This window comes from Micromys minutus (assembly GCF_963924665.1).
Source record: "Micromys minutus genome assembly, chromosome: 16".
Lineage (NCBI taxonomy): Eukaryota > Metazoa > Chordata > Mammalia > Rodentia > Muridae > Micromys > Micromys minutus.
The window spans coordinates 49,218,425-49,239,173 of NC_137985.1; the positions used below are offsets into that span (position 1 = coordinate 49,218,425).

General features: G+C 37.7%; 1 protein-coding gene across 2 annotated transcripts in view; it reads left to right on the forward strand.

Annotated features, from left to right (window-relative positions):
- The first annotated feature begins 383 nt into the window (after positions 1-383).
- Positions 384-20,749, forward strand: part of NPTN (neuroplastin) — a 65,478-nt gene continuing 45,112 nt past the window's right edge. Inside the window, exon 1 of one of the 2 annotated variants that reach the window (XM_080930363.1) lies at positions 384-596. In XM_080930363.1, the coding sequence (XP_080786489.1) occupies positions 506-596 (91 nt within the window). In that variant the 5' untranslated portion in view covers positions 384-505. The remainder of the gene's footprint in view (positions 597-20,749) is intronic. The other variant, XM_080930364.1, reaches the window with a different exon arrangement.

Sequence of the window (20,749 nt, forward strand, 5' to 3'; positions counted from 1 at the left end):
CGTATCCATTTCTGAAGCTTAGAGTGGTAACGCATGACAGGCAGGATGGGTGGGGGGGGGAGAGAGACATTGTTTTCTCAATGCTTCCTCTAATTTATGGGCGCTAGAATGCCACAGAAGGGAAAACTGTACTTGGTCGCCCTCCCCCGTGGGAGAGCGAGCGGGTGGAGTCCCCGCCTCGCCCCATCACGTGGCCAGAAGCGCTCTTTGCACGTGACCTCCCTTGAGCTAGGCCAATCAGCCTCTGCAGGGGCGGGAACTTCGGGCGAGGGCTTCTTCTCGCGAGCCTTGCCGCCGGCGCTCCTGGACCGCCCACGGCCGCCAGCGGAGGTCTCGCGAGGTTTGGACGCTGCGGCGGTAGGAGGAGGACGGGGAAGGACGGAGCTCGGCCGCGGCTGCCTCCCTCGTTCACTCCCTCGCGCTCTTGCCCGCCCCCTCCCTCCCTCCCCTCCCTTCCCCGGCCCCGGCCCCGGCCCATTCGCTGCGCGCTCTCCGGCTAGGGAGGATGTCGGGCTCGTCGCTCCCCGGCGCCCTGGCCCTCTCGCTCTTACTGGTCTCTGGCTCGCTCCTCCCAGGGCCAGGCGCTGCTCAGAACGGTAAGCCGAGGGGCCGGGGGCGGGTCGGGCGGGGGCGTCCGGCTCCGGCAGCCAGAGGGGCCGGGCCCAGGCCTGAGGGGGATGCCGGAGCCGGCAGCGGGCGGCGGGGCTGAGGCGCGGAGGTGCTTGGTTGAGAGGTGGAGGCGTCGCTTTGGTGCGAGCCCGGGGCTCTGTAGACAGGTCCGCGGCGTGGGGCTCTTCGCGCACCGGGAACTGGAGTAGCGGGGGCGGCTCTGGAGAAAGCGGCGGGAGACGGGCGTTCGAGTTGGAGCTGGCGGAGGGGTGGTGTCGGCGAGAGAACCCGGCTCCGCTGGCGCTGACACCCGGGATTCTACTGGGGCCCTGGAACCCGGGTGACATTCTGCAAAAAGGGAGGAGGGGGGAAGCTGGGGTCAGAAGGATCCCGTAGAATACCTAGGGATAGATGACTGAGTCTTGAGAGGGGTTAGTAAGAGACTCGGGGAACCTTGGATTTGGGGGTAGAGGGAAGGTGGGCGGAAAGATGATGGAGTGGGTTGACTGCAGTAGGGGGACCTGGAAGAGAGAAGCAGCAGTGTCTCCAAACGAGCTGGGGGAAGAGGGCTGGGTTTTGCCAAAGAGGGTGGAGTGCTGGGCATTCTAGGGTAGCGGTTGGGAAAGCAAAAGGGAGTTTCTAAATAAGGAGAGGAAAATGAGCAGAGGATGCGGGGAAAGCTTTAAAACCGAGGTAGAGGAAATATCAGGGAAGTAAAGGGTGCCTGGGAATAGTGGTGGGAGTGGGGGGAAAAGACAAAAAATAAGGGAAGAGAGTAAAATGCAGGAAGTCGGGGGTGTAATGTTGTTTTGTAGCGCGGCAGATACATTAGGGAGGGGACGAATTGTGGCAAATGCTGTATGATGTTAGTTCGGCCTTTGGGGAGGGCTGGGACACAGCCACATCTGCAGTAGTGGGATTGAGGGCAGTGAGAGATGGTGGCAGGAAGGTGGAGGAAGTGGGCTTTTAGAACTAAAAGTTTCAAGACTGCAAAGATATTATTTCTGGGGAATGTGAATATGGCCTCTGGGATATGTTTAAGGTACAGTGGAAGTGAGAAAATTGAGTTTTGAACGGAAGCCTTTTAGAGAAGATGGTGAAAGATAATAGGCTTGGGGGAGCTAAACATGACAGGTTCTGCTGGACAGCATTGTCACAGTCTGTTGTTGAACCGATCCTTCAGATAACGAACCTAAAAGGATAACGAACCTAATTCAGCTATTGTAGAAACAACTATTAGGAGGTTTAAAGATTTTTTTTTTTTTAATTTTAAACATGAAACATGAGGATTTGGTTAGGGATAGGGAGCCATACTTTAGTTTTAATCTCCAAATTTCTTCGTCGTTATGCTAAAACAAAATTGTCCTTGTCTGAAATTGAAATGGCTTACATTAAAACAAAATCAGTCAGAGCCAGGGGAGTTCAGTATTCTGAAGACAAACTGAGCTTAAAATGCTAGAGGTTACATTGAAAATGTATCATATTTGGTATTGGAAAAAGAGTCACTTTGAGTATCAAATTCTATAAGGGGATTTTATGCCTGTGGCTTTATTACTGCATGAGTCAGAAAGGAAACATTTGTTTCTTACATTGACTATCCTAAGGATATGGACACTTTCATCCCCCTTTCCTTTAAGTTTGAAGCTATGGAAGGGAAAGGGTAAAGTTAGCCTGATTTGCTCGATCTATGTTTGGCCTCTATCATCTGTTGTAGATGTGATAACAATGTTCGTTTAATTCTGATTTCAATTATTTGTGGAAATAGCATAGTTTTATTTTGCACTACAGGTGAGAGATTCTTGATTTTAGATATTTAATCTTTGATGGCATAAGTTGTTTCTGATGATTTATATTATGGTAAATTGTAGTTTCTTAGCAACTATGACAAGGTTTTTGGATAGGCCTACAAAGACTCATCTGCTCTTAGTGATAGTATGTTCTAAATATGGCATAGTACAGCCTTTCCCTTGAAGTGAGCTTGGATCTAGTAATGTGACAGGGCTATTAAAGTGTCGATGAACACATAGTTGAACTAAGTGAATGTAAATTGAATTCAAGAAAGAAATGGTTACTTCTGAGTTTATATGGGTACGGATGCCATTTTAAAGCGTTCTGCAATGTGTCTCAGAGATAATATTTAAGCTTTCTGTTGATTATAGTCCTGTAATAGTCTAATTTTGTGTCCTCAAGGTTTTTTACTTTTTTTATACAGTGATTCAGAAGGAGATAGCATGTCCCATGTAATATTTAAATGTTAGACATACTGATTATAAAAATAATGCTTTGGGAAATCAGTAGTGGAGTCACTTTCTGGATTTGATTAGGCATGTGGATTTTTTTTGGAAAGGCTTTTGTTTTCATTATTCCTTAAGTGAAGAATTTGTTATAGATGGTCCACAGCATCTCTTTTAACCCCAAAAGGAATCTGACTCATTACCTTAGGGATTCCAGTACATTTTATTTTCCATATAAAATATTCAGACTTGTAAGGTCACAGTTTCATTTAAAGTCCTTATTTGGTTTTGTATATATCATCCAACAACAATTCAAAAATTTTAAGATATTCAGATATTTTAGGTTAAAATTGACCATTAAGCCAAGCAGTGTAATGTGATCTAGAGCACAGGTTTTGGACACAGGACAAGGTGCTTTGTTTTTTGTATATATATATATGTATGTGTGTGTGTGTGTGTGTGTGTGTGTGTGTACATGCCTGCATGAGTGTGTGTTACTAGGCTCAAACTTTTGTACATACTAGGCAGGCATGCTACTTTTGAGCTCTAACTTCCCAAGAATTGAGTTTGAATTCTAATTCTCTACAGCTAAGTGACCTTGAGTAAGACAAGCCTTAGTTTGATCTGTGAAATGGGGATTACAGTGTTAGTCCCATAGGGATGATGTAAGGATTAAATGAGGTAATGAGTCTAGTTGAATTTCATTCTGATAATGCAAGTCTCTGTGTTAGCCATAACTATTATCCTTAAAGAGTAGCTTGATTGCTTTTCTTTTTATGTGTATTAAACACTTATTAAGGCTGCTGTCATCATGAATACAAGTAAATAGGTCATTTGAAGACTCTTATAGAGATTTGTGCCAACCATGTTGCTGCAGTTGAAATTCTAGTGAGGAAGTTCATATTCTATTTGATTGTCTGGAAGATTTCAAATAGCATTCTTTTCTCCTGACCATGCTTGAAATTTTTCATAAGGGCTAGGTGTCACCTTTTTATAGAATACTGTTGTTGTAAGAGAAGTAAAATGTAGCATCTGGAATATATCAAGAGTTTTACAGGTGTTAACTGAATGGATGAATGTGGGATGGAATGTAAAAATGTAATCTGTTATCCTGAAACTTACCAATCAAATTAGATAATACTGTAGGGGCAAATAGAGAATCTAATGAGTTTTATTAACAGCTGTATTTGAAGAAACCACTTTGCTTAGGTTCTAGCTAGCTGTGAACATTAATGCTCACAATGCTTGTATCTGCACTAGGTGATTCATGAATCTTTTTGTTAAGTGCTGTTTGCTTCAGTTGTTTGGCAGTTTGCTTTAGATTGTCTTCCTACTTAAAATGAATATCAGATAAAACCATATCAATGATAGCCAAGGCACACTTGTATGACAAAATGTCAAGCAACACAATTAAACATAATTAAAATATTATTTGACCAGAATAAGAAACCTACCTTTGAATAAAGCATTTGCTAAGGAGATTGTCTTTAATCTCTTCACATACATTTGTCAGGGGTCTAGTAGGAAAGACCATCTGACTGCAATAGAACCTATTTCTTGGCTTGTTTTATAGTAGCTGAGTCCATGTTGGACAGATTGTGTGTGTGTGTGTGTGTGTAAAATACTTGCCACAAATTAAGATTTGATTTAATTATAGATTTGATTTTCTGTGAGTTATATTTTCTTGAGAAATTAGACTATTACAAGAATTTTTTTGCTTTTTTCAGTATGGTTTTGCTGTTCTTGAAGGCTCTAAGGCAGTGGTTTGTGGGCTACAACCAATCAAACAACCCTTTCCCCAAGGGAGTCACATATTGGATATTTATATTATGATTCATAACAGTAGCAAAATTACAGTTATAAAGTAGCAACAAAAATAAGTTAATGTTTGGGGTCACCACAACATGAAGAACTGTATTAAATGGTTACAGCATTAGGAAGGTTGAGAACCACTGCTCTAAGGTAACATTATTGTACTATCATTTTAATTTTATTAAAGATACTTTTTCAGGCTGAGATTAAATTTATGCTTCTCAGATGTTAGGCCAATGAGCTGTATCCTCAACCTCTTGATCTTATTTGTTATTTAAATTTTTCTCACACTTATTTACCTGTGTGTATGTGTTTCTGTGCATATGTGAATGTATGTTCATTTCTTGGTATACCTGTGCAAGTCAAAGGACAAATCTTACAGTTTATTATCTTCTACCATGTAGATTTTGGAGATTGAAGTCAGGTTGTTAGGCCTCTTGATTCGGTGGCAAAGATGACCACCTGTAACTTATAAAGGTGCTCTGTGAGTTTGTATGTTTTAAATTAAAGTGTTCTTTGGAATTCACAACTATGAAAATGCTTGTGTTTTCTCCTTTGCTTTATTTTTGTTTTGCTGAGCAGCCCCTTACTTTGAATTTAGATCCTCATACTTTGCACTCCTGAGTGCTAGGATGTGTAAAGTTGGGTTTTTTTTTTTGTTTTGTTTTTTGTTTTTTGTTTTTGTTTTTTTAATGTTTTGGGAAGGAGATAGGGTGCTGTTATCTGTTAGAATAAAATATATGGAAAAATGAGTGACCATGTTAAATACCATACAGAAGGTATTCAGTGAAAGTTTGATTGTTTGATAATAAAATTACACAGAGAAGCTTTAGAAAATGGATTTTATGAAATATTTTCTGTTGTTTAACTCATTCTTTCTTAACTCATTGTTTACAACAAGAACATAATCTGGACAGAATCAAATAAAATGAATGAGGTTTTGAGAGAAAGGGAAATCCAGAAGGTTGAAGTAGCATAAGGAGAAAAGCTGGATGCTCGAATGAGAAATGGATGGATCTTCATTTGAGAAACATCTGGAGGGATAGAAGCTGCTAGAAAGAATAGTAGGATAGGGGCAAGAGAAAAGACTTGCAGTGGTTTAAGAACGCATACTGTTCTTCTAGAGGATGACAGTAGCTCCCAGCTGCTTCTGACTCTAGCTCTAGGGGTTCTAAAAATCTTTGGTTTCCATGAGTGCTTGTATTTGTGTGCCCATACACATGCAGACACATAATTAAAATAATAAGAATAAATCTTCAAAAAATAGAGACTTTTAAATAAAGTGACACATCAAAATTATCATAGTGGTGCAAAAGTACTTTCTGTGAACAATTTGACTTTGATAATGATTCTGGACTAAAACACTTCACATAAATGGACAAGTGACATTGATAATCTAGAGCTTAATTTTAACCTTAGATAATACATTTTAAAACTCACTTGTGAGGTCTTTGAAGACTTTTTCTTTTTCATTTTAATTTAAAAATACTTATTTATTTTATGTATATGAGTATATGTATAGCTGTCTCCAGAAACACCAGAAGAGGGCTCGGATTCCATTACAAGATTGTTGTGAGCCACTGTGTGGTTGCTGGGAATTGAACTCAGGACCTCTGGAAGAGCAGTCAGTGCTCTTAACCACTGAGCCATCTCTCCAGCCTACACCAACAGTTGTAATCACATTCAATGCCTTTCCTCTTACTCTAAAAATGATGAAACATAAAATACATGTTAGTACCTTGAGACCTTACCTGGCAGAATGCTGACTACTAGGTCCAGTGCAGGAGAGTTACAAGTAAAACTGTAAGAATGTTTCACATTTGGGTTATGTTATTGACTCTTCTTTCCTTCCCTGCCATGTGTTTAGATGGGTGGGTTTGATGATATCTCAACTGTCTTCCAGTTCTAAAAATAACATAGTTCTTAGACCCAATGTAGGCTCTGCCTCCAATGGGTCTTTATAAGCTTCTGTTTTTATAAGCTTTTAGAAACCTACTTTATGGACGATGGTAAATATTAAGACAAGTACTTTTTTGAAATTTGACTTTCTCTGAGTATACTTCAAAACAGTACTTGCAGTTCTTGTCTTAAGGAAAACAGAACAGTAACTATTATAGAGATTGCAGCTCAGTGCAGAAATTGCTGGAGTAAATTAAAAACAATTAAATGAAATTCTTGCCAGGTAGATATTTGTATTTCTTTCTGTTGGTTGAACACTGTTTGGTTAATGAAGAGATAATGAAATAACACTTAACTATTATTACTTTTTAAATGTTATCTTTTGAGGAAATCTTTTTTTGTATATGACTTATTTTAACTATGTATCTAAAATAGACCCAAAATCTCTTTGTTTTGTGGGTAAAGAAGGCAGCCCAAATATTATCTCAGTTAAATCTGAGAAGTTACTAAGTTAATAGCCCCTAAAAACAACACATAAAAATTTAAAGATACTTTGTGTGCATACATACATGTATATATGTATAATGTCCATATATGGGCACTCAATGTGCCTTAGTGTATGTTTTGAGGTTAGAGAACAACTTGTAGGAATTGATTCTCTCCTTTCACCAAGTGGGTTCCCAGGCCTTTTCAGGTCATCAGTCTTGGCATAAGCACCTTTACTCACTGAGACATGTTACCTGTGCAAGCCAACCACAGGTTATTGCTTATCTGTCATGCTTGTTGTGGCCATTTCTTCATTTCCATTTTTGTTAGAATTATAAACATACAACAAATAAACTACATGTGGTGACACATGCCTGTAACCTCAGTGATTGGAAAATGGAGGCAGTAATGTCATCTTTGGCTACATAACGAATTGGAGACCAGTCCGGGTTTAAAAGAACAAAATCAATCTAACAAATAAACTGAAACCAAAAGAGATCTTGTAACCTCCTATGTACTAATCATTAGTTTCAGTAGTTGTCAGCTATATTTTCGTTGTTATTAACTGAAAATAATCTAATAAATACAATTTTTACATTACAAATTAGAATTTTTATGATCTAAACTACACTATGAAGGGTTTAATTGTAGTACAACAGTGTATTTGGTCCACAAGATGCTGAAATAACTTTAAGATTATAAAACAGGTTGGTATGTTTGTAATCCCAGAACCTAGGAGGTTGAAACAGGAAGGAAAAGAGTTTGAGACTAGCCTAGGTTATACAGCAAGATGCACGTGTGTGTCTGTGAGTCTGTGACTATGATGGAAGAATAGTTTATTAGACCAGTGAAATGGCTAAGTAGGTAAAGTTGCCTGCTACCAAGTCTGGTCATCGGAGTTCAATTCCCAGAAGCATCTTCCTGCAAACTGTTCTATGACCTCCACATAATGTACACTGTGGCACACATGCCTCTTCCCCCCAATGCATGGACCCACATAAACAGTATAATTAGTTCACAACTAATGTAGTATATATATCTGGTGAAGCAGTGTAAGAAATTATAGTGACCACCTCAGTTGACTTAGCAACTCATTGTTGGGCTATGACAGTTAACACAGATGTGAATTATTTTTAATGAATAGTGTATTTATATATGTTCATATTACTTAAAAATTCTAGGACATTGACTACTAGATCTTAAACTTTTTTCTAAAAATTTACGAAATTATAAATATAATCTCCATCTTCTCTTTATAATTAATATAAATATATTGATTATATTTAATTCTCTTAATTTATTGATAGAAGTGTAAATGTATATTTGTAGACTACATTTTCTGTTGTACCTTTAAAAAAGAAAACTCGAGGGATTCTAAAAGTATAGGATATGTGTGCTTTTCTTTCCTTTTAGGAATTCTCTTCTGAATTCCCTGAGGGAATTTTCTAGACCCTCAGTCTAAACTCTTTAACACATGCAGGAGTCCCTCTCCAAGGTTGTCTTTACACCTTGAACACTTGGAGTGACTACTTGACAAGCAGTTCATTAATTGTTGAGCAGCTTTGTTAGGAAGGTCTCTTTAATAGAGTTTAAACCTCCCTCCTGGTAACTTCTGTCCTTGGGCTCAGCGCTGTTCTCCAAGGGAGAGTTGGAAGAAAGGATGACTTCCATCCTCCGCTAGTACTCTTTGCTAAAATAATTTCTAGGACTCAATAGACATATTGTCTTCACATCTAATGAAATTCAACCTATAAAGTAACAAACTCATTTTTTAGTTTGTATAATTTTAAATTTAGTTTTAAAATTTTAATACATATATAAAAAGGTAACCTGCATCACTTTATATAAATGAAGCCATAACTGAAAACATTCAGGAGGTGGTTTGTGATATTTCACATTAACAAGGAGAGCTGTTCCTTTGCTTTGTGGTAGTTCATTCCTCTTCTTTTAATGTGTACCTGAAGAGGGAAATTGTACTGTAGAAAGTGTTGACCAGCACTGGTATTTGGAATAAGCACAGGAGCAAAGTTGGCACCATACGCCACTGTATAGTTACATGTGCTGCTGTGGGAAAAGCACTAGAACTGGTTCTGTTTCTCAGAAACAACTTTGGGAAAATAGTGATGATAGGTGACTTTGAACAGTCATTTAGTTCAGGAGATCTCTAAATGGAGCTGTAAATTTGGGGTTAATTTGGCTTCATATATTGGCTCTTTTAAATCAGTGGTTTACAACTTGTGGGTCACATATCAGATCTCCTACATACCAGATATTTACATTACAATTCATAACAGTAGCAAAATTATAGTTTTGAAATAGCAATTAAGTAATTTATGGCTAGGGGCTCACTACAACATGAGGAACTGTACTAAAGGATCAAAGCCTTAGGATTATGAGAATCACTGTTTTAAATGAAATAAAGTTTTTTTAATGCAAAAAAAGAAAAATATTTTTCCAGGTATGGAGCCATTTTAGAATTAATTGATTAATTTATTTTTGGGGCCTCTCTCTCCTATATTGCAGTGGCTTGGGACTTTTCATCCTTCCTCCTCCTCACTTTTTACCCCTCTGCTGGAGTTACAGAAATGTACTGCCCCACTCAGCTTTATGAGTTTGCTTGTTTTGTTTTCAGACAACAAGCAGAATGTCGCAGGCCTCGAACATGGCAGTGGTCCTTCTGCCTTAGTTACCTGAATGCTGATTACATGGATGTTCCTTTATAACCATTTTTAAAGATTTTCTGTTTACATTTTATGTGTATATATATTTTACCTGCATATATATCTGTGTTCCGTATACATGCCTGGTATTGACAGAGGTCAGAAGAGGGAATTCACTGGACCTGAAGTTACTTAAAGTTGTGAGCTGCTATGTAGATGCTGGGATGCTATACAAGAACAGAAAGTGCTTGTAACTGCTGAGCCATCATCTCAAGATGTATGCCATCTTAGTTTCAAACAATCTGGTGATTTTCACAAGGCATTTATCAGTACTGTCAGTGTATACTGTTACAAGTATGTTACTGGCAGAGGATAAGTTTTTCACCTCTCTTATTTGAGCCTGGGGCTGGGAGGGTAGTGGTAAAGTGAAGCCACATCTTTTCTTCTAATGTGTTTAGTTGTCTTTAAATTAGGAATTGTGGTCCTTACTCTCTAGCCCCTCTGCTTTGTCATTAGTGATTGAGTGCAGACCTGAAACCTGGAAGCACTGCTTGCTCTCTTCTGAGCTGTGTGCTCACTGGGCTGCTGCTGGGGAGCAGGATGGGGGAGAGGCGGACTTCCCAGTTGTCATTGAAGAGTCATCTTTTATGGAAGCTCTTGTTGCTTATAAGGGAAATATGTTTTAGTAGGACATATTAAGATGTCCTTCCTCCTGTTGGCAGCTGTCAATGAAAGGCTTTCAATGTATAACGTAAAGGATTGTGTTACATTTAACTTCATATTTTTAAGGTATACACGTTTAACAAGTTTGGGCACCATTACAGGGCAGAAGAAAAAAAAATAGCACAGCAGTTTCAGAATTGAAATTATATTCATTAATGCTGTATCTCAAGTCTTTTACCAAGGGAGTTTCGAGAACAACGGCCTTAATGCAAACCAGGAAACTGTTACCTGGAAAAGAGCAAGTGCAAAGCGGTTTCAGATAGCTGGCAGTGAGCTGTCATTGAATCACCCTTAGACAAGCAACATGATGGCCACATAATAAATGACTGTATAATAACATTGATACTGTTTTATTGTTAAAAGTGAACTACAAATAATTAAGAGTACCTTCTGTCCACATTTAGGAGAGAGTGTGGCTAATTCTACGTTGATGGCAGTTTTAAGATTCAGGAGCTAAACTTAGGAAAAGGGAGCACTAGGGGGATGTGGTTGTCTATTAATACCTTCAAGGTAGCAGTGTAAATGAAGTAAGGGAATTAGCGGTCTCCAAAGATGGATGGGCTGTATGAAAGAGCAAAGGCCTAGAGCTTGGGGAAGAAAAACAGAGGTTTAGCATTTGATGGTTTTTTAATGAAACTAGCAGACGAGAGTTATTTGTACTTATCGTTGTCAGACTCATCAAAAGTAGGGCAAAGAACTGTTTGAAGGAGCAGAACAAAACAAAAATCTCTGTTATAGGTAGTGCTTGTTTTGGAAGCTCAGTAAGAGACTTAAGTATAAACAGTGTGATGAAATAGACTTTTCCCCAAATTGTTAAGGGTCATAAATCATTGCTAGTTCTAAAGTTCTACAGCTATAAAAGATTTATTAGTTTGTAGGAAACTTGGTAGTAAGTAAAGCAGGATTTTGTTTAACTATATAACATCTTCATAAGCAACTTTTTTTCCCAGTTACCAAGAAACACAGTCTAAATTGTTGAATGCACAATAGCATAACCAGTTCACTGGACCCCATTTGGGATCTACTAAAATTTTCTTTGGCTGTTAGGAATTAGGTCTTTCTTTTGTGTGGTAAAAATGTGCTATTAGGAAAGCTCTACTACCTGAAAGGAGAACTCAATACTTTTATTAGTCAAAATTCTTTTGGGTTCTAGTTTTAAAAAAGAAGAACCTTTTTTAAGTTTTTAAAAACATGTATTTTAGAAATAGGAGCTGGTGCTGTAACTGTGGTAGGGATAAGAATTTATTTGTTGGAATGGAGGATTGCCAGGTAAAGTGTTAGATGCCAATTTAGATACAATTTCAAAGAGACAGTAAAGAGATTGTATTAGTTAAATGTGGTAAGCCTTTTTTCTTTTTCAGGGGATGGTTTTGGATGTAGTCTCACTGTATAGATCAGACTAGCTTTGCACTTGGAAGGGGTGAATGAGAGAGACAGAGAAAGAGAGAGAGAGAGAGAGACAGACAGACAGACAGACAGACAGACAGATGTCCTTGTCCATGAGTCCTTTTTGCAGTCTCAGCAGTTGTAAGGTGGGAGCAGAAGAATTAGAAGATCAAGGCCATCTTCAGCTTACATATATGGAGTTAGAGGCCAGCCTGGTCTACCTGGGACTCTCAAAACAAAACAAAATCTATATAGAAAGCCTTTTAAAGTATATTAATATGGGCACAATTATGTTATATTGCATGCTTTGAGAAAATACAGCTTAGATATATGGATTTATTTAGGTTACACTTTAGTTCTGTGTGTGTTTTTCTTCAGCTACCTTGTTTGACAGTTGGTTTTATTTTTATTTTTATTGGATATTCTCTGTATTTACATTTCAAATGTTTTCCCCTACTTCTATTCCTCCTCCCCCTTCCCTTGCTTCCAGGAAGTTGCTCCCTCTTTCACTCACCCTCTCCAATTCAGCACCTTGGCATTCCACTACACTGGGAAAATGAGTCTTCACTGGACCAAATGCCTCTTTTCCCATTAATGCCAGACAATGCCATCCTCTGCTACGTATGCAGATGGAGCCTTGGGTCTCTCCGTGTGTGCTCAATGGTTGGCGGTTTAGTCCCTGGGAGCACTGGAGGGTTTGGTTGGTTGATAATGTTGTTCTTCCCATGGGAACAGTTGTTTTTAAATTCTGTGAAAATTAAAACTTTTCATGAAGATAAGCAGAGGAGTTCTACCCACACTCTTCTACTAATTTTGACTTTGGCTTACCTAAAATACTTTAAAGTTTAGAACAGTGTTGCCTGAATAGGTGACAAGGCTGCTTCTGGGGCTGTGGAATCAAGGCTTGTCCTTTTTTACGTTTTGTTTAGAGGTTGGAACATGCTATGTATTATTGACTTTGCAGAAAGAAAGGTTTGTACAAACAGCTGATCACATCCCTTTCCTTCTGATGAGTACAGAGTAATTTTTACTTGCTGAAATATAACCATCAGAGAAAGAGAAGTTAGCTCTTGAAAGAATAGGGATATAATCTCTTCGCAGTTAAAATCAATAGTAGGAGAAACCTTGGTTTCTGAGGCATTTTGTGGTGCTGGGCATTGAGTCTAAGGGCTTGCACATACGACAGTACAATTGTTTTCTCACTGAGCTGTATCTTCAACCCTTAATAGTTTGGCTAATAAAGGCCTTTTTAATAAAGGCATGTCACTGTATATCAGTAATTCAGTTTAAGAGATCTTACCCTCTTATGATTGATTTTTCTAGGAGCTAGGAAGAGGATGGTGAGTATAAGAATAAGTAACATTAACTTCCCAGGAAGCATGTAATTAAGCATTACATGAAGCATAATAACAGCTGAACTACCACATTTTCTTTTGAAATCTATTAGGATTCTGTCAAGAAAGATCAACCTGTGAGGTGGTGAGCTTGATTAGGAAAGGCACTGGGCTTGGTAGGAGTTTGAAGTTTTCTTTTTCCACTTTAGTTCTTATGTCAATGTAAAAAGACTGTCATTGAACTCACAGAGATCTATCGGGCTCCCAAATGGTGGGATCAAAGGTACACACCTCGGTCCATATGAATTTCCGTAATTTTCAAAGTATGTCTGTAGCTCTTATTTTAAATTAAATGTAGTTCAAGAGATACTTTATTATTTTTTCCCCACATTTCTCCATCCTTCAGGTACAGCCAAAGTAAAGTTTCAGGTATTTCTCATTTATTTCTTTTTTTTATGGCTAGTTTCCCTTTTATGATCATGAAGCAAATTTCATAAACATTTTATTATACCTATAGAATAAAAGTTCCAAACTATATGATATTCTATAGAGGAGAATAACTTAAAAATATTTGATAAATTCTTCTTAAATACATAGATGGGAAAACCAAGACTGTGTGTGCTAACTGATAAAATTGTGCTGCAATTCTGTAGAATTGTGTGAGGTTTTTGTTTTTGTTGTTGTTTAATAGTCAAGATGAATAGTTCTGGGTAATAGCTGGTCAGTCTTATTCTCACCTCACACAGGAATTTTGTTCCTAGAAAATTGAATGATTATTAAAACCAAGCAAGAATACTTGTATTTAAGATAGGGTTAAGTTCTAGGTTCCTATCAAGTTTTTCTTTTTTTTGGCTTTCATTGAAAGGTGTCTACAATTCTTTGTTGTATAAGATTTTTCTCCCGCTTTGTGGTATATTGAGGATTCTTGGGTACTCTCTACAATTAAAAACAAAACAAAACAGAAAAAAAAAACCTCACAAATTTCTGGTCTATAAAAGGCAGAATGGCTTCCTTTGAGAATAACTCAATTGTCCCATCTTTCTAAGTCTGCCCATGTAAAATCATAGCACGTAGTCCTCTGCACTGCCCTTGTTACCTTTCCTAGGAACAGAAAGATAAGGACAGTTGCTGTTTATTTGTCTTTATTCTTTTTGTGAACTGCAGTGAAGTAGAGGCTGCAAATTCATTTGCCTTGGGGTCAAAACACATGCCACTTGATAGATTGGAAAGTGCTTGCTTTGAATCAAAATTATAGGTTAGACTTAGTCTTGATTTTTTTTGGACAAGTTTTATAAACTCTCTCAGCTGCTTTTCTGTCATTTATTAGGGAATAATGTTCACTTTTATAGGATGGTGAAAATAATATTGTATACATAAAGTACACAATGTCCAATAGGAATAATGCTTGATAGAATTTTTTGTTGTCACTGCTTTTTTGTTTTATTTTTAATTGATTTTTGAATGCTACCTAGGTGTTATATAGAAGTTACTAAGAAAAATTGAAATTTTAATATTAGGTATGTTGGTCCCCCTGAAAGGGTCTCATATAGACTAGACTGGCTTCAAACTTCCTGTGTAGCCATTGTGTTTGCAAATTTTAATAGCACATTTTTTGCTTTTTACTTCAGTAAATAAGATAATGAGATAAATAATGGCAGTAATAAAAACCTTTATCCTTATTTTCATAATTCTGTCTCTTGTTCAGTGTCTTCCACAGCATGAATCTTGAGTCCTAGTAAAGAGCCTTAGTTATATGTATATCTTATTTTTTTAAAGATGTATTTATGTATTTTATGTCTATGGGTACTTTGCATGTACATTCGCACACCAGAAGATGGCATCAGACAATTGTGAGCTGCCATGTGGATTCTGGGAATTGAACTCAGGATCTTTGGAAGAGTCTTAACCACTAAGCCATCTCTCCAGGTCCCATGTACCTTGTTTTTATAATATATTTTCATCTTGTTTTTCCAATTTTGATTTTATTTCCCCTTTCCATACTTAAATAATTCTTTCCTGTTATCTTCAGTTGTTTCTAGGTAAGCCCTTGAAGTTACTTTTTTTTTTTTTTTTTTTTTTTTCTGGTTGATTGTTTTAGCTAGAAGGAGACATTGTATTTACACTTGTAACAAACATTTAGTTTGTATTATACTTGTAACAAACATTTAGTTTTCCTCTTTGTATCTTTTGAATAGAAGGTGCCATTGTACTATATACTTGGAACAAGTGTTTAGTTTATGTCATTGGTGGTTTGAACAGGAATTTTTGGCATTAAAACTTCAGTATATTTTCTATTTTCTAATGGGTTTTTAATGTTTCTTTTTGGTAGATATTTTTCTAACATGAGTTTTTATTCTTTAATTCTCACAGGGTTATAATGTTCATATTTCTCAGAAACAGCTCAGCTAGTCTTTGAGGCCTAGGCATAAAGAAAATTAATTCTCGATAGAACTAAGAACATCAAAGCAGAAAGAATTCCAGACAGGTCACTAGAAATAAATATTGCTTGGGAGCTATGAGGTACTTGCTGTGGGTTAGTCAGTTTTAGAGTTGTCTTGTAAGGTTATCCAATACTGTGCCTGTGAGCTGTGAGCTCTCTGCCATGTAGCATAGAGTTTGCTGTCTGTGGCAGGTAGGTAGAAAATTCAATTATGGGGTGGGGGCAATATTAGGGAGTAGTCCAGTTTTACAGCTGGAAGAAAAGGGCAAATTCGTATTTACATTAGAGGAAAGAAACATTTACTTGAGTGTACAGAGTGAGACTTGTGCAAATAACGAGAGTTCCTTAGCATTTGTGTTTCAGTCACAAATACGTGTATTTTAGCATTTTTTCAGAGCCCTAATGGAAGAGTATGTGGAGTGTATTTTAGTGGTAGGTAGTGAGGTGTCACTTACCCTTCTGTAACATAATCTGTTTGTCACTGAAAGAGCACAAGAATTGTATCAAGTCTTAAACTCTTGAAATAATACCACTGGAAAACTTGACAGGCCTGGCAGTAATAGGTGAGCTTTAGGTAACCAGATACACAAGCTTGCCAACTCAAGTTTGTGCGACTCAAGGGTTTCACCAGGCTACATTTTTAGAGTTGATGGGCTCAGCTGGAAATATTAGCAGACAGCAAGTATGAACCCTCCTTCACTGAGTAGTGGTGAAACAAACTTTCAACATGGAATTATTTCACTTTTTAAAACAAAGGGAAAAGGTTATTGGATTACTAAAAATTATTAATGCAAACATGAAAAATTCAACATGGAACTTAACAGGGAAACTTAAAGTACTTTAAAGTAAAATATTGAATTTCTCCCTTCTCCCTTTTGTGGGAATAAACTCAGTTTGTTGTGTATGCTTTCAGAGCTTGTTCTGTAGGCATACCATTTATATACTGATACTTTATATTTGGTTGTTTTAACAATGTTATACTTCATACTATTAAATATAGTCTTTTGAATACAGTGACATTTTCATTTATATAAAGTTAGGGCATACATTTGCTGTTATTGTGAAGAGGAATTATGTTGATGATGAGTGCATTCTTAAACGGAAATTGGCCTGCTGAGAGGGCCTTTAGTGTTCCCAAGGAGAAAGGCTTTATTTAGTGGAAAAAAAAATAGTAATCTGATTTTTATTCTTAGTTGTACTTTTGAGCAGAAAATTTGAATGTTCATTCACACATCTAACAACTTAGCTTTGTGAATATTTCTGGGGTATCTGCTAGGTTTTAGCAAAAGCATTCTAGAAAATTTCTTGTCCCTTTTCAAGAGAAACTGATATTTTGCTTATGCAGATAGTTTTGGTTGTAAATGATCAGAACTAAAAGTTCCTTGGTATTTGTATTTTAATAGCAAATGTGCGTATATTTTAGATATCTAGGACACTACATAAGTAATAAAACTTGACTTACCCATCTCATTAGGGGTAAAGAGTCTTTGTGTGGTAATGAACTGAAGCACAAAGGCCCAAAACAAGTGCAAGTAAGTAATTATAAAAGAAAAGTAGGCTTGGATAGTTGAGTGATTTCCAAGGGATTGAAGAGGTGGTGGTACATTTTAGTATTTAGAACATTAGCCAACAAAAGTATTTAGGTATCAGGTAGGATTTTACAACTAAATTAAAATCAGAGGACTGTTTTCTCTAAATGTTAAACCTTTAGAGTAAAAAGTGTTTTTCTTAATATTAAATAGGATTTCACTTTGTTAACTAGATAAGCCTTTAGAGTAAAAAGTTTTGTGTTTTTAATAGTAAGTAGAATTTTACTTAGGTAAAAAATATATTTGAGGTGTTACAGTGTTAGAAATTGAAGAGTTGGATTTTTTAATTGCAGAAATGGAGAACTCCTTTGCAAATTTACTCTAAAGTCTTTGGACAAGCATGTTTTATACCTTTGGTTCTTGATCTGCTTGGTCAGTCTTGATGCCTTCATGGACAGTGTCTTAGGCATATTTTTGCAGAGTTAGTGATTAAAATACATACATCATGACTGCACTGAGAACAAAAGGCTAAGACAAACCCCTTTAAAGCTAAGGCAGGATCTATAAAATAGCATGAAAATAATCCCAGTGGAAATGGATTCTTCAGTACATTTTGTTTTTAATTTTGATGTTACTGTAGATTTAACTTGAGGCCTTTACATGCTAGGCAAGCACTACTACCTATCTGGCCTATATCCCTTCACTCCCCCTCTTGTTTTTAAATTTTAAAAACTATTTGGAGTATGTGAGTGCTTGCTTGGGCTTAGGGATGTGGAAGTGAGAGGCAACTTTAAGGATGTCTTGTAGGACCCCCTTTCGGGGACCCCACTTGAGTCTCAGGACACGGGGTTACCCAATGAAACGTGAGAGACCTTCTTGCTGCAAAAGCACGAGGTAGTTTAATGACGGAGCTCCGGGCTGATACATATCTCACTCAGGAGACAGAGGCATTGACCCTGAACTCAATTAGGGGGACATATTTATAGGGAAAATTACATAAGCAGTTAGCAACAAGCACATAATAATTTTATTGGTTTATTCAAATTGGCATTCTCTGTCTGCTTTTGGATATGATTCAACTCTAGACCACTCTGTTTTGGGGCACACTGACCTTCATACTAGTTTTTCTCAGGACTGCAGAGTCAGACCTTATCGGGACCAGGTGGTCTGCAGTTTTTGTTCTCAGCCTTGAGACATACTTGTCCTCAAGGCAGGGTTAGTGGGGGCTAACTTGAAATTTTAACTCTTTCAGTCTCATTCCTTACACCTTACTGTGGGTTTTAGGTCTTGAACTCAGGCTTGCCTGGCAAGTGTTCCTACACACTGAGCCGGCTTTTTTTTTTTAAACATTTTTTATATGTATGAAAGTTTTGTTTCAGTGCCACATAGGTTCAGTGCCCGAAGAGAACAGAAGAGGGTATTGGATCTGGTACTAACAAATGTGAGCTCTCCAGTTTATTCCAACCTGGGCTCTCTGGAAGAACAGCCATATCCTGTAACTGCTGAGCCATTGTTCCAGCCTTATTTGTTTTTGAGACAGGATCCCATTCTTAGTCCAGGCTGGTTCCAAATTTAGTTTGTAACCCACATTGATGCCTTAGTGTTGTTCTAAGTGCTGGAATTATATGTGTGAGCTATCATGCCCACACCCAGCCCCTATTTTGCTTCTTATTTTTGAGAAAAGGTCTTGCTTAATTACTCAGGCAATTTTTGTTTGAGTTTGCTGTCTTTGGCTTTCAAGTAGAGATTCCAGGCCTGTGCCATCAAGACTGAACAATAAACTAAATGCTATTACAAAGCTTGCCATTCTCCTTATGGGAAAGAGCTTACTTGTCTTACTCTGACTTTGAAATCTAAGAATACCACATGATAGGAGAGTATAGACACATACTATTAAGTCTCTGCTTGGGGAAATATTTTTAGCCCTTCTTAATGGGAAGAATATCTTCCAAGTGTAGTTTTAGCAACCACCCAGGAGATACACCAGTTTGGACTAGAAGAGCAGCTTGAGGTTTATCAAGTCCAGACCCCATTTCAAAAATTTCAGGGAGAATGATTGGGATTGACACTCAGTGTTCACTTCAGGACTGTGCACACTTGTCTTGTGTATATGCCATCACACAAACCTCACCTTCCATTTCTTTTCTTTTTTTAAGATGAATTTATTTATTATATGTAAGTACACTGTAGCTGTCAGACACACAAGAAGAGGGCATCAGATCCCATGACAAATGGTTGTGAGCCACCATGTGGTTGCTGGGAATTGAACTCAGGACCTCTAGAAGAGCAGTCAGTGCTCTTAATCGCTGAGCCATCTCTCCAGCCCTCAGCTTCCCTTTTCTTACTCCATTTATGGTCTAACATTCTACTTGATGGTCATCAAGTTTATTTCATTTTGTCTTGTAAACATTTCTCATGCTTACCTTCTTGATGCCACTATAGCCACTCTTAGTTGAGATGCATTTTTTTCCCCATTTATATTATTGAAGGAGACGGAAGATTTTTCTGACATTGTTCTTCACTTCTGACATGTTTTGTGTTGCCACCATTCACATCAGAATCTTTGTTCATAGGAAAGAAACCCAGGCTGCTCCTCATAGTCTACAGGATATTTTCCATTTCTACTTTTCTGAGAAATATCAGCAACTAACAGGTATTTGGCTTGTAATAGTACTCAGAAAATAATAACGTTTCTATCTTTGTTTAGAACAAGGCATTCCTGCTTCTTTTTAACACTACTCATGCATGGTGTTACTTCTCCTCAAGATAATCTTTTCTGACCACTGACAGGGAAGGGCTCCACCCAGATTTTATTACATTTTAAAGTTTAAAAAATTTAAGTTAAAGTACACACGATAATGACCATTTTCATTTGTATTGTATTTTGATGAGTTGTATGTACTATAGGATTTTTTAGACAAACCTAATTTTTTTGAATTTTTTTGTTTTTAAATTTTTTGACAATTTCATAAATGTGTACAATGTATTTCAATCACACACCCTTTACTTCCCTCTTCTACTCTCCTGGCATTGCCCATGTTTTCCTCCCATCTTTTTGTTCCTCCCTTCCTTTAAGCAGTCCTCTGAGTCCAGTTAGCGTTGTCTGCTGGAATGTTGAATGATTGTTGACTTGATTTTGTGCATGTAACTATAGCTGCAGTGAGTTCCTGAGTGCCGTGGCTATATGATGTCCAGAAAACAGCATTTTTCAGCATTTCTCCCTGTCTTCCAACTTAGTCTTTCCATAGCCTTTTCTACAATGTTGTCTGAGAATTTGGGGGTCATGATACGGTTGTCCCCTTTAGGGCTGAGTGAGTGTGAATCACTCATTAATTGCTGCTGTCCACTCATAGGCTACTCTGTCCAGTCTAAAGAGTGGCACTGACTCGTGGGCATAAACATATTTAAAGACAGTCTGTCCATTTAGTAAAGTGACAGTTGTAGGTCCCTCTGCCCAGGGCCTATGATCTCCCAGCCATAGACAGACTTTGACCAGATTTATAGTATTAGGTATGAATTCCCTCTTGTGGAACAGGTTTCAGATTGAATCAGAAATGAGTTGTTTTCTCTATAACCTTCTTGGCACTCCTCAGTCAGTAGGGTGTATCTTGCTTGGCAAGTTGGTATTGTAGCATGC